This window comes from Toxotes jaculatrix, chromosome 21 (genome assembly GCF_017976425.1).
Source record: "Toxotes jaculatrix isolate fToxJac2 chromosome 21, fToxJac2.pri, whole genome shotgun sequence".
In the NCBI taxonomy this organism is placed as follows: domain Eukaryota; kingdom Metazoa; phylum Chordata; class Actinopteri; family Toxotidae; genus Toxotes; species Toxotes jaculatrix.
Genome location: NC_054414.1, coordinates 9104210 through 9119338, shown reverse-complemented (window position 1 = coordinate 9119338; position 15129 = coordinate 9104210). Strand labels below are relative to the sequence as shown.

Sequence of the window (15129 nt, the reverse complement as noted above, 5' to 3'; positions counted from 1 at the left end):
GCTGAGAGACCTCTGGAGTTAAAAGTCTCAGGAATGTTTGTAGTCAAGACATGTTTGTGCCTGTCGAGGCCCATAATCAGTGAAGTTGCTGATGAGAATAACTTTTCTTACCTACTCTAGGTGTAATCACAGTGACCATGTTTTGTTTTGATAAATCCCTTGTGACAGTAACCTAATCCAGACCTGCTCCACATAAGTCCATTTGCCATTTGTCCTGATCTGCTTATTTTGGGGATTAATGTAAACCTTTTTCTTAAATTAAATCTTACACATCAAGTGTTTTCTGTGATTATATTCTAATCTAATAATATAATCTAATTTTACATTGTATCCAACTATGTAACTATGTCCACTATTCACATGTCCCCTTAATGCCCAAAGCAGATATACAGTGGGTAAAAGAGAAGCTGCAAGAGAGCCGCAGAGAGTTAGAACTTCCTGCACTACACAGCCACAAAGGTTTTGACTCCTAATTCAGGTTGCAAACTTGTCACAGGAAGGAAACTAAGTCTGTATATCGGTAAAGGGTGATGATCTGACTTCACTTCCTGATTTTAAGGAATACTCACCCAAATACTGTAGACTTGACATTAAAGCACTTCTCTGTTACTGTTATCAAGCCACATATTCAAATAAAATTTTTGCACCACTTTTGTCTTTTGGCTTGACACATACACATGACAAATACCAGTTATTTGATAAAATGCAATGTCTGGTCAATTTTACTCAAAAATCCAGTATACTCTGTAGATATACCCATGTATTTTTAAATAGTGTTCCACACTGGCACGTAACAAGATGATCCTTTCCGTTAAACGCCCTGGAGAGAGCCAGCTGAGTGTTCTAACTTCTCTTGAAAAAAAAAACAAAAAAAACTTGCAGTTCTTTTTTTTTCATTGTCACTAGTTCAAGTGAACTTTTAGTGCACAGGAATATTGTTTGGTGAGCGTCTCTGTCGTGACCAACAAAATCCAGCCAGGTGCTTTTAAACGGAGGCTGTGACAAGCTCCAAGTGATTTTCACTGCAGATCAAAGAGGCCGGTGTCTCCCCTTAGGTGTTGATCCTTAACTGTCACACTTGCTGTACCTTTTGCTTCATCTGTGACATACATAGATAACAAATGATATTACACATAAGACAAAGAAACTACATAGCGTGTAAGACTTAAATGAGTGAAGATTGCTGACTTGAGCTGACTTACTTGGCTCTGACTCAAAAGGAATATTGTGTTGAGTAAGGAGAGCACGCAGCCTCTCAATCTCTTCTCTCTGTTTTTGGAAGTCCTTTACAAAAATATATTGAAAGCATATAAAGACCATTTTGTCATATTTTAAGCAGTATTGTAATAATATCACACTCTGTTCTGTAGGTTATTATTTGGAAGAGTGTTTACAATTCTGTATAAATGCACATACCTCTGTACATTTCTGTAAAGAGTTGTGTGTTTCTGAATTGGCTTCAACCTCTGGAACCTTGGCCTTCACTTTTTGGCTCTTCAGGAGACCAGCATCTTCAAAAATGTCCTTCAAAAGATTATTGTATCCCTGCCGCACACAGACACATTGTGTTAGTGTACAAGATGATTAGTACAACAGGAATAAAAATGGTAAAGTAGGACCTTAAAAAAGGGCAGACATTTCAGAAAGTAACTGAGCTGTTTGAATCTAGCACACATGTACATCTCATCATCTTGCAAGTGGCATAAACTGTCGATGACACACATCAAACCCGTCATGCTGCGTCATCTCTCACCCAAACTGCTCCTTACCTGCTCAGTAATAAGACCTTCATACAGAGCCTGCTCAGCTTCATCCCATTCCCTTTGCAGTTTCTCAGACAGGGTTGGATACACTTGAAAAGAGCATTCAAATGATAATATCAGTATCACCGCTGACTTACCCTGCCGTTTGTTCTGTAAAATGGTTCTTTTGTCTTACCTAAAAGAGAATGTGGATGGCAAACAAGTGGGGTCTCAAAGGTTAGTGAGTACACACAAGTACTGGGCTCTGAGACCTGTGCAAGCTTGCTACTTGCACTGCAGACAAAAATCACCTACGGAAACCATGACAAAGAACAAGTCACAAAACAAACTTGCTATTGTGACAATGAGTTTGTGTGTTGATTGGAGAGCTGTTCTGATATGTCTCTGGAGTGACTCTAGTCACAGTGACTGTGTGTATGTGTGGACTTGTAGTTGAATATTAACTAATGAGTTTAGAGTTTCACTCATTATCTCCTAAAGTGTTACTTTATTGGTCTTGTATGTAAGAGGAAACACAGATACTGAAGCTGGGAGCTCCTAAATTCTGTGAAATGACTACCAGAGTATGTTTAAATTTTTAAACCACGCTAACCTTTGTTTCTCTGTTTCTGTTTCCACAAGTATCCCCATCTCTCATCCACATTCCTGTGAAAGTGTTGTTTGCTATTTCCCACTCCTGCCAGATCCTGTGAGGAACACAAAATAGACTGCTCTCACAACAAAACCACTTTCTTATTGCCAGTCATCCATATGTTGATATTTGCAAATAAGGTAACCATAGGTAAGGGAAAGGTAACAACATCTTACCCCAGTATCCCACTGTAAGCATTCCACCTGAATGACTGCTCATGTTGGGTGACATTGTGAAATGGACAGAATTCATATTTATACCTGCAAAGGGACACATTCACATTTGTTTGCTTTTCCAGTTTGAAATGACAATCCAGCAATCAGCATGCCAAACAGGTTGAAGCAGAGAGCCAGTGGAAACTTACTGAGTAATAAAAACACAGATATAGAGCTCACATATGTAAAATACTCACGTTGACTCTGTGAGACTGAAGCACTTTCCAGCAAGCCGATGAAGATGGACTGGGCCTTGAGTAAAACATTAATGTTGATATGATAAGTGAAGGCAGTGATTAAATAAAATGTAGGCTTTAAATCAGGTCAGACTATTTTACCAGACACTGAAGATGGGGTCACTCTGGGCTGTAGTCTGCTTCCCTGAGCCAGAAAAGGATTGTTCAACCTGTGCACAGAGAAGCTCAGTCACACAGGAGCTGATCAACAAGGTTCATACTATGAGACATGCTTTTGCTTAACGTACCCAAATGTGTTTGGCTCCTCAACTATCTTCATTTTACCAGCGAATCCATGGTTTACTGTGTGAAAACAGGTCGATAGCAGACTCAATTAACACACAGCAGCACAGCACAGTGTGGCACAACTGCTTTGGTATTACTGTTATTAAACAAAACACGCGGAGTACAGCAGTACTTACTGAAAATAGACACACAGACCATCCACAGCTTTATAAAACTCCATAATCCGTTACACAAACAGTACATGGTTAATTTCTGAATGACTGAAACGTGATATATGGCTGTTTTCTAGATACATTTCCTGCTTTGTTGATCGTTAGTCAGTTGACCGGTCACATGTCACAAAATAACATGTGAGCATGCGCAGTTTGCTTCTGGGACTACGACATGTTTTCCACGATCCGAAGTAGCTAAAGCAAACAAACTTGATTTTAGGTCTTATTCAAAGCAGTGGAGAATAAATGAAGGCTACGAATAGCTGTGTGGTGATAATGCCCATGAACCTGTAACGACTGTACGCAAGGATAAAATACGAAACATTTACTTTTTACGAGTTCGTTTTTCAGATGTGTGCTGGTGGTGTAGCTAGCTAGCTAATGTCAAAGCATGTACTCAGCTGCTGGTTAGTTTTAATGCATGGTGTGATCTGACAATAACCTACTAGTTGTACACCTGGTGCAATATGGGACGAAAGAAACAGGGCAAGTTTGTCCGTCCTGACAACAAGGGCAAAGACAAACGGCATAAAATGAAGGGGAAGTCCTTAGAAGCCTTTACAGAAGAGATGCACACTGCTTTTGAAGGTAATGATGCACTGACTTCATAATCAAAATTAAAATCCTGACAGTGTAAACTCCTTGTACATGAGTGAGGTTGTTGATATTTACATTATAATGTACCCTTTGACCTTTGTCACTGTCTTTTTTTTTTTCAGCGAGTCTTCACCTAGAGGAAGGAGCAGAGGCCCCTCAGGTGAAACTCCCTTGTCCTCTTGCCATGTGGGAGTTGGGTCACTGTGATCCCAAACGTTGCACCGGCAGAAAGTTAGTCCGCAAAGGGTTTGTACGCAACCTGCGCCTCAATCAGAGATTTAATGGTCTCATCCTGAGTCCAATGGGCACGAAGTATGTGACACCAGCAGACAGGTGTGTTGAGACTTCTACTGCATGTACTGCACTGATTAAAATAACTGTTAGACTGCAGGGGATCTGTACATTTTATTGTTATTGTGATAGCACATTGTTATTATGAAATGCACATGCATTTGTAATGAAATGAAACCGAGAGAAACAAAACATAAAAAAGTTATTTGATAACTGACTGTGGTTTATTGATGATCAGAATGATTGATGATCTAATCATTTGAGCTGTTCTTCAGTGTGTTCAGTGGCATGTGTAATAAAAATGTGTTTTGGTCCATAAGATTAAGTTGAATCTTATTAATCATCTCTATATTTGTGATCAAACATGAATGACAGAGATTGTGGTTTTGAAAAAAATGCTGGTCTTTATGCACAGAGAGATTGTGGCTCAGAATGGGTTAGCAGTGATCGACTGTTCCTGGGCCAAACTGGAGGAGACTCCCTTTAATAAGATGGTTGGAACTCATCCCAGGTTACTGCCGTACCTCGTAGCTGCAAACCCTGTCAACTACGGAAAGCCTTGCAAGTTATCTTGTGTTGAGGCTTTTGCTGCTACATTCTGCATTGTAGGTAAGTCTTATTCAGGAATTATGTACTGTATTGTCTTTCTGGCTGCTTTTTGTGTCCTGTTATAAGTTATGGCAGGAAAATGGTAAAATAATGTAACTAATTTTGCAGGTTTCGAAGAACTGGCAGTGCTCTTGTTAAAGAAATTCAAGTGGGGGACAGTGTTCCTGGAGCTCAATAGAGATCTGCTGAACCGCTATGCTGCATGCCAGTCAGAGGAAGAGCTGCTCTCTGTAGAGAAGGAGTTTCTCACATCCAAACCAGAGGAGGAGGAGTTTGGTAAAGTGGGGGAGAAATATATTGAGGCCCCCAACAGTGTTTTCCCAACATCTTTATGTAGCAGTGGGTGGCTGGGTGTCATTTTGGTTTAGTCCCATATCAGTCCTTATTTTAGTCTTTGTTTGTCTTCATGTGAATCTTGTAGCCCTAAAATAATTCATTTTTATTAAACTTCATTATTGTGAAAGCTGTCCCTCAGAAAAAGTATGACAGAATCATGAGTAACTTCATTTTTGAGAAACTGGGTGAAAATATATTGAGGTTATTGTATTTTGCTGTTGCTCCAGCATTGGCTGTAGTTTCTTCATGTGACTGATTGGGAAAACGCTGCTTATTCATTTAGAGCAGTAAAAATCATGGCATATTTCTAAAGGCTTTTAAGCTTTATAAATTACTTATGAGTGATATAATTCATCAAAAAATAAATGTCACTGGGAGCTCTGATATCTGACCCATAATTCTATAAACACATTCCATGAATTGTCTCCTAGACTGTTCATCATTAATCAGACATAATTACTGCTAATTACTGTTTTGTTTTACTGCATTCATTTGATTTTGATTAATTTGATTGGATTTGAATCGCTGAACAAATGAGAAATGTGGGCAGTGAAGTAGAAGTCTGGAACAAGGGTGATTGTTTCCTGCATCTCTGGACAATTGCGCCACACACAGAGGGGTCTGCATGCTGTTGCTGAGTTATGACCTCTAATGTTGAAGCAATTTTCTTCTTAATGAAAGCTAATCATCTGTCTCGTTTACAGATCCTTTTGATGTTAATTCAGGAGTAGAGTGTAGGAATCTCAACAGACATCGGTGGTAAGTATTTTATATTTCAAATCAGGGCATTAAATTTATAATTGCTATCCGAGTGAGATAATCCCTCAAATGTACCGTTTGCAAATCTTGTTCTTAAGCTTATGTTGATAAATGAATTAGTACTGATCCAGTCATTTTAGTGCCGACAGTTGGTTTGGTTTCATAGTAGTATGTCACTTTATACAACTTTCACATTTGCAGGTCAGACAGAAAGTCAGATAAAATTTAAAAAAGCAGTACACTGATATTGCAGGGAAAATACCAGATATTCTTCCTAGTTGGTTTTCCATGTTTACTAAGTTCATTAAACTGTCATTTCTGTATTTAGTGCACCAGAAGATGATGATTCTAGTGAGGATACGGACACTTCAGAGGATAACGAAGATGAAGCTGAAGATGAGAAAACGGAGAGCAACGATGAGTCAAGAACAGTCTCACATCATCATGAAGAGGAAGAGGATAAGTCAAAGTCATCGCAATAAAGTGTAATTCAACTGTGGATCTATTTAATACAAGTATTGACAAAACTTGTTTTAACAACTCATTACTCCTACATAAACTGAAGGCTGTTTTGAGCTACACGGTTTTGTATAAAAAATATGAAAATATGCAATAAATTGTATTTTTTGATGTAAACAGACTAAATAAATGATTGTTGCAACTATCGTTTAATTTACGTTGCATGTCGGGATACAGTGTTGTCACACAGTAGAATGAATACGAGATGATCAGTAAAACCAAACTTATGAGATCTGTGAATTCAGGTTGCTAATACACAAAAGTTGAGTTACAATGGTATAAAAGACCTGTAGATGAATCTCCCTGCAACGCTTTGTTTGTAAATCTAAAACAGACTGGCTCAAAGACAGTTTTTAGGCCACGTCTACTGTGGTATTTGAATATCAACAACCGCTGCCGTTTGACTGCATCCCTATCAGTAGATGAAGTTCAGTCGGTTGTAAATGTGGCGAGGGGGGCGGACGGACACAGCGGGACTCTCCTCTGCTGTCCTGCGTTAACATTGTTGTGGAACGACGTCACAGCTCGAAAATGAAGGCGCAGAGGCAGCCATTACTGGAGCTTCTCTAATTATTTTATTCCAAATAAATACTCGAGGAAAACTCCCATGGCAAGAGCTACAAGTCAGCTGGTAAGTGTTGCAACTTTAATACGAACAACTGTTCGAAGCCGGTGCTCAAAATGTACAGTGCGGCGGCTGTTTGACAACAAATAGTTAGGTCGGGCCTTCATCTGAAGAGCGGTGCTAGCCGCAAAAGATCGTTTAACGTTACGACTCACTAGCTAGCAACGTTAGCTCGCTAATGTTGGCTATCACAACGCCTAACGTTTGCTATGTTAATCGGGATTGTCTAACACAAGACTTGTTTTGTGATTAAACCTCAGTGAAAACATTCGCTGCCGATTTAGTATTTTTCTGCACCAGCTATTGGATTTATGGGATGTTGAGCCATTTCCCGTGGTCAATATCTGTTGGCTAGCGTTAGCTATGCGGGTTCGCGCTTTTGAACGATGCTGCTGCTTGCTAACAAGCTAACCGTAGCTTTATTGCGTTCCACCTTTGGTTAGAAGATAGCATTTTAAGGTTAATGTTGTGTAGTTCGACTGTCAACCCATCAACTTTAAACTTTTGACATTAATGTCAGCGCACCAACTTTGAACACGACTAAGGGACTTTACGTGAAAGCATCAGCATGTTTTTAAGTTACTTATCGTTTACCTGGCTTGCTAACGTTAGCTAATTGCCAGGCTGTTAGCGTTAAGTTTATAACTCGCTGTCAGCAATGGCCGGCATTATTTGACAAGGCAGCAGCAGCTAACGTTAGCCTCATAGCAAGCGTTAGTTAGCAAAGAAAGTTCGAACAGGCCTGTTGTTACCCGAGTTCTCGGGGTTATGTTAACGTTAGCTGCGGTTTTCTATTAACCATTATACGGCTGACCAGTAATAGTAATGCATCAGTAGATAGTTATGTGGCTAGTTGTCAACCATACAGTCAAGTCCGGATAAGGCAGCTAAATGGCCACACCTTGGTTTTGAATGAGAAGAAGCTAGGCCAATTTAACTAACGTTAACGGAGTTGTAAGCTGAACATTACTGCTGACTGTTATAGTAGTAGAGCAAGTTAAAAATAACTAACGTTGGTAGAAGCACCCAACACGTTTGAAAGCACAGCCTGTCGCAGGATGTTATCTTTGAATATTCAACGATCATTTGGGGGGCTTCTCTGTGTATCTGTTTGTTTGCGTTAGCTGCCATGTCAACTCAGTCATGTACATACAGATTTGACGGGTTCAGTGCAGTCGTGGTAGCAAGTACACTTGTCACATGAAAGCAGTAACTTTGACACAGTTTTTACAACTTTAACGCTTGAGGGTGGGACCACCAGGCTCAAAAGCGGCTTCTTCAACAGTCTTTGCATGTCCCTATCTAGACTTTGCTCCTCAAGTGGTCTCACTTGAAATTATTTATTTAAGTCACAATGGCCTACCAACAGTGTTTGTATCAGTAAATTTAAATTGGCGACCTTGGAAAGTGGGTTTACTATTTGTGATACAGGTCCTCTTAAGTCCTGTCTCTTCTAGAGTCATATACTCCTTTTCTGGAATAGGTTGGGTAATTGCTTATTTTGTAGTACATCACATTGTTTTTATTAAACATTCCACTGCACCAGAAAATGCAACAACTTGTATATATTTATTGTGGCTGTTTTAACATGTCAGTATATGCAGTTTATCTCCCATCGCTGTTGAGTCATCTTATTCATTTTCTAGTTTCATAAAGTATCAGTTGTGATGCACCATAACAAAGCATTTGCTAAATCTCACACAATGAAAGTGCATAAAAATTGCAGCTCAAATGTGAGTTCAATCGCTAAACAGCAAACCGTGTCCTTTTCCATTAGCAGATATTCTCTAAACAAATTGACATTGGTAGCTGTCCTCTGTAATATTTATTCCCAGCATTCATATGGTTGCCAGATTAGGATGGCCTAAATTTACCAGCATATCGATTGCTAGTCAGAGTGCAGGGAAGAATTATATATTTTTGGTAGTATTTTTCAAGTGCATTAAAAGGTGTCTTCTGACAGTTTTGACTTGGATTTACTGTCCCCTGTAATTTTCAAGTGAAGATGCACTATATAAACCACATATGGACGTGACTTTTTTTTTCTTTTTAAACTACAACTACATCTGGACCACCATGCCTGATATATTCTCAATTCTTTCTCTCTTGTTTCAGTATGATGTTGTGCCCATTCAGCCCAGTGTTGTCATCTGTTCCTGCTCACATCCATCAATGGTAAGAAACCACCCTGACTCCTGCTCGCCACTTGATATCCCAGGCGCAAGCAGTAGCCACTGTCCCAGCATGGAGGGCTCAGCCTCAGAGGCCCGTGCTGTAGGAGCGTCTGCCACCAGCCAGGTCTCAGACCTCCGCACGCAGCCGGCTGTCCAGACCCCTCAGCCACGCAAGAAGAAGCCAGAGGACTTCAAATTTGGCAGGATACTGGGAGAGGGCTCCTTCTCAACGGTATGTAACTTGCATTCCACTTAGTTTCTGAATTATATGTGGGTAGATGTTGCTACATGCTAGCATTCTTTTGATTAATGTGCTTAGATGAGTCATCCTCAGTTCATTTGAGGTGAAATGACAAAACAGGCCCAAGAGTTACTAGATTTTCTCCTGAATCTGACAAGATAGTAACATGCTATCTTGTGTTCTTTTCTGTTTTTATCTTAAGGTTGTTCTGGCGAGAGAGCAGGTAACAGGGAAAGAATATGCAAGTAAGTAATAATGCAACAGTGTTTGGCGAATACAGTTAATTACACTGTATTATCAAGATGGAATGACTATATGATATTTTAATTATATTCTGAAGTTGTTTTTTCTCTCTTCCAGTTAAGATTTTAGAGAAACGCCATATTATGAAGGAGAACAAAGCCCAGTACGTGAAAAGAGAAAGGGATTTGATGTCAAATCTAGATCACCCATTCTTCGTCAAGCTCTACTTCACATTTCAAGATGATGAGAAGTTGTGTATCCTTCAACAAGTACAATTTGTCAAAGCATGTCGTATGTTAATATCTTACAAATTATGAATTGTTTTTTTTTAAAAATGATGATAGTTTTTAACAATTTATTTCTGGTAATCACAGTCATCCTTAACTAGCTGTTCTTAGATTTTGGTCTCAGCTACGCCAAGAATGGAGAGCTCCTGAAATACATTCGCAAAATTGGTTCATTTGATGAGACCTGTACTAGATTCTACTCAGCTGAAATAGTTTGTGCTCTAGAATACTTACACAATAAGGGGATAATACACAGGTAAGATTTTCTTTTTGTGTCATCTGTAATGGTATTTCTATCTCTTTTTTGCTGTTTTCCTTAAATAATTCTTCAAACAATGTTTAACATTTGTTTTCCCCATAATTTATATCATGTTCCTCTCAGAGATCTGAAACCAGAGAATATTCTTCTGAGTGAAGAGATGCACATCCAGATAACAGATTTTGGGACAGCAAAACAGTTATCATCAGACAGTAAACAAGGTATAACCACATTCCTGGTTTTAATTTTTTGTCATGAATTTGGTAGTTTATGTGAGCAGTATAAACATGTTCATGTCGTTAATATAATTTATTTGCATTGTTTGGCAGCAAGAGCAAACTCCTTTGTTGGAACAGCACAGTATGTGTCTCCAGAGCTGCTAACAGAGAAATCAGCCTGCAAGAGGTAATGAGGTTTGGTCATCATGCAGCTGATAAACTTGCTAACTACTGTTGTGTTTTTATGTTGGTCAGATAAGGATGGCATCACATCTGTAATCTTTTTTTTCCCCTTGTAGCTCTGACCTCTGGGCTTTGGGATGTATTATCTATCAGCTGGTGGCTGGTTTACCACCGTTCAGAGCTGGGTAAGTACCAAGGGGATGTTGCTGTCACAGCTCAGTTAATTTTCATTAATTTATGATTTAGTAATGGCTGATCATGTTGTGTTCCTGTTTTATCCATTAAAGTGTACTGTTTAGGATTAATTCAAGTGCAACAAATGCTAGCTGTGAGAATAACCTCGCCCCAATAATATTAATATAGCAAACAATATTTCACTTCTGGTACACTTCCCTACAGTCTTGTTCATGTCATTTTGCTCTTCACATATTGTAGAAATGAGTACTTAATATTCCAGAAGATAATCAAGCTGGAGTATGAATTCCCAGAGAAATTCTTCCCCAAAGCCAAGGATCTTGTCAAACAGCTTTTGGTGAGTTATCAAATGCCATAATCCATATATGTAAGATACTATGAAATGTTACTAATATCTTTGTGGAAATTAATTTGGTATATTAGTTGTCTGTGCTGATGTTGTTTAATAACGACACGTCCTATCTGTTTTCCCCTCAGTCACTGGACCCTTCCAAGCGGATCGGCTGTGAAGAGATGGGAGGCTACGACCCTTTGAAGCAGCACCCTTTCTTTGATACCATCTCCTGGAGTGACCTACACCTACAGACACCCCCCAAGCTCACCCCCTATCTTCCAGCCATGTCTGAGGATGATGAGGACTGCTACGGAAATGTAAAATATTTTATGGGTCTCCAACAATCCACATCTTTTTTTTTTTTTTTGCTGTGTACTGTTTCTTATCCACGGCAAAACTTAGGTTTGATACCTTGTTGACAGATACAGAATCCTCTGAACCTTGAACAAACCACAAAACTTCCGCCAAATCTTATTGCACCTCTTTACACTTGTCTTGTTTCCAACTGTAGTATGATGATCTCCTGAGCCAGTTCAGCAACATGCAGGTGGCTCAGTCCAGTTCATCACACTCCTTGTCGCCACATGAGTCCACGCCCCCACAGAGGTCCAGCAGCAACATTGAGCAGTACATCCACGACCTGGACAACAACTCTTTTGAGCTGGACCTACAGTTCACAGAAGAGGAGAAGCAGCTATTGCTGGATAAACAGTCCACTGGAAACCCCTGGTAAACCCCTCTCTACATGTTTCTCCTTGGTCAGCCTGTGGATGTGTGTGTTAGAGTGCTTTTCGCTGTTATATAAAAATCTGAATCATTCTTTGGAGTCTAGCTCATGTCCTAGAGATATGGAACAAAGTTAAATTGTAATGTTCTTTTGTAGATAAGTATGTGTGTTGCCATTAATACATACATTGAGCAAAAAAATGTTTGAGTGAAAGGGAGGGGATGTCAGTAATCTGCTTTTGTTTACTTACACAGGCACCAGTTTGTGGAGAATAACCTGATCCTGAAAATGGGCCCAGTGGATAAACGAAAGGTGTGTGAGTTCAAATCTGTATATTTGGAACTTAATATTATGTTATTGTTTTGTTATATAATTGTTATATATTTAAAAAAATTAAAGAAAGTAAACCGTTCCAAGTTTAACCTTTATTTCAGGTGACCGTGTTTTCCATTAATAGCTGTCTCAACAGCAGTGAAGTCACTTCCCATATAGCTTATAGGAAGTAGAGGGGAATTCCCTGTTCTGTTATGGAAAGTGTCTTTGGCTTAACAGCCCCCTCTATTGGTGAACTAATGTCTTGAGCCATGTGGCATTCCATTGCAGGGTCTGTTTGCGCGACGGAGACAGCTGCTTCTTACTGAAGGACCACACCTGTACTACGTGGATCCTGTCAACAAGGTCCTGAAAGGGGAGATTCCTTGGTCCCTTGAGCTACGCCCTGAGGCCAAGAACTTCAAAACCTTCTTTGTTCACACGGTAAATGACTATTCCTGATGTCCGTCCAACACATTTTCCTCCTGCAACATGTTGATACTTGCCCACTGTTCAAAGTGTCCTCTCACATTTAGTTCACCTTTTAATTTTTTCCTCCATTCCTGTGATGTTTGCAGCCTAACCGAACATACTATTTGATGGACCCCAGCGGAAATGCTGACAGATGGTGCAAGAAGATCCAGGAAGTGTGGAGAAAGATCTATCAAAGGCACCAAAACCCTGGCCTATAGGAGTACATTTCCTCCTGTGGCCACTCCTCTTTAGCTCTGAGGCCAATCACTGAGCAGAGTAACACCCTCTTTAGTGCCCTTCATCACCGCAGTGTAAACAAACTCTTAGAGACGCTGGCATCTAGACCTTGTTTGTTTTCCTGAGTAGAACCATGGGAAAAATACAACTTTGGATTCAGGGTTGCTTTGCTTGTTCTTTGTGCTCTCTGTGAGGCTTCTATTGCATTTTTCCATGTATGGATGATAAGACTGCCACCATGCACATCTGCTTTTTGTACATTCTGCAGGGGGGAATGAGAAGGGCAAGCTTGTCCTGTAGAGTGAAACAAACTTGGGTACCGCTAGGACTATCTCAAATGCAAGGACTGGTTTCCTGCTTCAATGATACCATAACACAAAATCTAGCTTTTGTGAACCAGAGCCTATCCTGATATCTTAATTAAACCATATCCTAATCCTACATCGTATGTGCAAGCTGTAGTCAGGCCCCACTTCTAGTGCATATACTCCATAGTTGTAACTGATATTATAAGCTGATTCAGTCTCACACGTTTACCAAACTCAAATCCTATATATTTTTGTCAGAGCCCAAATGTTCCCACGGTATTTGAGTTGTTTTTTTTTTAGTCTCTTGGTACTTGCTTATTGCAGTCCAGTTAAGGTATCTATGTATCAAAGCAGAGTGCTGGTCTGCAGTGAGACATGGGTCTGAATCAGTCTCTGTGTAAGTGTGAGCCTTCCATAGCCGTTACTGAGGATGTATTGCTAACAGGGGGTGGGTAAACATGCCACTAGCTTGTACTTCCTAATCATAACTTGCTTATCTTTCCTGCATGGCCAGTTTTGTAGCGCAGCCTTGTCCGCTTCTCTTTCCTAGGGCACTGGAGTTATAGTTTATTCAACTTTAAAGGTGGGTATTTTTGACTGCATTGGCAACCATAGCGATTATTATTGGATGATTTGGCTGTTCTGTACCATTCACTGGCTATTTCTTTGTGGTGTGAATTCTTCAATTTCTTTTTTGGTGGGATAGTCGGCTCATTTTCAGTACGTCCTATTGAAAACAAAATCTCATGTGCTGACCACCCCATGCTGAACAGAAAACTTTCATCAACAGAGATACATACACATACTATCATTCTCGGAAGCAATCGCAGTAAAGCTGTTGTCCCTGGACAAGATGGCAGACCTGCCTCATCGGGCTCGTTAGCCCTTCTTCTTTTTTTTTTTTTTTTTCATTCTGATGTTTGGCCCAATAGAAATTAAAGCGACTGATTTAACTTGTGCTCTTGTTTTAGCAATATGTATTATCATAATGCTTTTAATTTTTGACATATTACCTTAAGGTCCTTTCCAAAGGTCCTCTTCCTTCAGCTGAGTCTGTGTGTGCAGTGTGTGACTGGAGTATAGGTGAATAGGACCCTCTGGCCCTGGGGCCCGGGGCTCGATGCGGTTGGATGTCAGTTAAAGGATATCTATCTGATCCAAATAACCGATGAAATTGCTGTATCTGTCTATAAAGTTGAGAAAACACTAGAGAAGTGTTTTCCTCTAGTTAGAGAAATTGTTTGAATCAAGTCGATGGCAGTCGGTTACATTGTGTATGGAATACTCTACCTGGCTTGTAACTGACTAGAACTGTGATGTACAGATGATGTATTATTAAAATCTGAAGCAAGTAATGCAATGATATTAGGATACAGTTTTTGTATTTTTATTCTTGTATAAGGTTATTTGATGGCTATTGTTTAGCCTCTAGTTCATTCTGTGTTATTTAAATTCTAATATATGAATCATATTTGGATTGAAGTCATGTTCAGGGGCCATGTTGTGTATGTATTGAGATGTAAAGCCTTTGAATGTGAATAATTATTGTAAACTATAATATTTTACAGCTTTTTTCTTACTATATCATACATTTTCTATTTGCTCAGTGATTTAATCATATTCTGATAATTTAATGAATCTGTTCATTCTCTCTCTGATTATTTGTGCGCTAGGTCAGTAGATGTTGAATGATGAATTTTCCACTTAATGCTTGGTAGTCCAGTAATTAAAGCATGTAGGGATTTAGGCATACAAATAAAGCCATGTGTCCTGTCTTCTGTTATCAACCACAGTCATGACACACTGAAAGCAGCAGCATTCAGTGGCAATGGCATCTCACATTTTTTGCAGCATGTAAATAAATACCGGCCCGTTATCAGTGTTTGCGTGTCGTGAAA

General features: G+C 39.5%; 3 protein-coding genes across 3 annotated transcripts; 2 read left to right on the top strand and 1 right to left on the bottom strand.

Annotated features, from left to right (window-relative positions):
- Positions 1–845: 845 nt before the first annotated feature.
- On the bottom strand, positions 846–3405 carry gnptg (N-acetylglucosamine-1-phosphate transferase subunit gamma). The gene is made up of 11 exons (XM_041067119.1): positions 3268–3405; positions 3094–3148; positions 2948–3015; positions 2807–2861; positions 2571–2654; positions 2356–2449; positions 1939–2053; positions 1770–1852; positions 1417–1545; positions 1203–1284; positions 846–1099 (listed from the first exon to the last, which is right to left on the bottom strand). Exons 1-11 carry the CDS (start codon positions 3332–3334, stop codon positions 1020–1022), a joined length of 912 nt encoding a protein of 303 aa, XP_040923053.1. The 5' UTR covers positions 3335–3405; the 3' UTR covers positions 846–1019.
- A 62-nt stretch (positions 3406–3467) lies between these two features.
- Positions 3468–6557, top strand: tsr3 (TSR3 ribosome maturation factor). Its single transcript, XM_041029653.1, has 6 exons — positions 3468–3891; positions 4023–4233; positions 4607–4800; positions 4909–5076; positions 5841–5895; positions 6224–6557. The coding sequence occupies exons 1-6, from the start codon at positions 3771–3773 to the stop codon at positions 6375–6377; spliced, it is 903 nt and encodes a 300-aa protein (XP_040885587.1). The 5' UTR covers positions 3468–3770; the 3' UTR covers positions 6378–6557.
- A 339-nt stretch (positions 6558–6896) lies between these two features.
- Positions 6897–15107, top strand: pdpk1b (3-phosphoinositide dependent protein kinase 1b). Its single transcript, XM_041029177.1, has 14 exons — positions 6897–7045; positions 9155–9445; positions 9657–9699; positions 9815–9952; positions 10096–10240; positions 10367–10464; positions 10573–10648; positions 10761–10829; positions 11080–11176; positions 11317–11490; positions 11685–11902; positions 12155–12212; positions 12504–12656; positions 12791–15107. The coding sequence occupies exons 1-14, from the start codon at positions 7022–7024 to the stop codon at positions 12902–12904; spliced, it is 1698 nt and encodes a 565-aa protein (XP_040885111.1). The 5' UTR covers positions 6897–7021; the 3' UTR covers positions 12905–15107.
- The last annotated feature ends 22 nt before the right edge of the window (positions 15108–15129 follow it).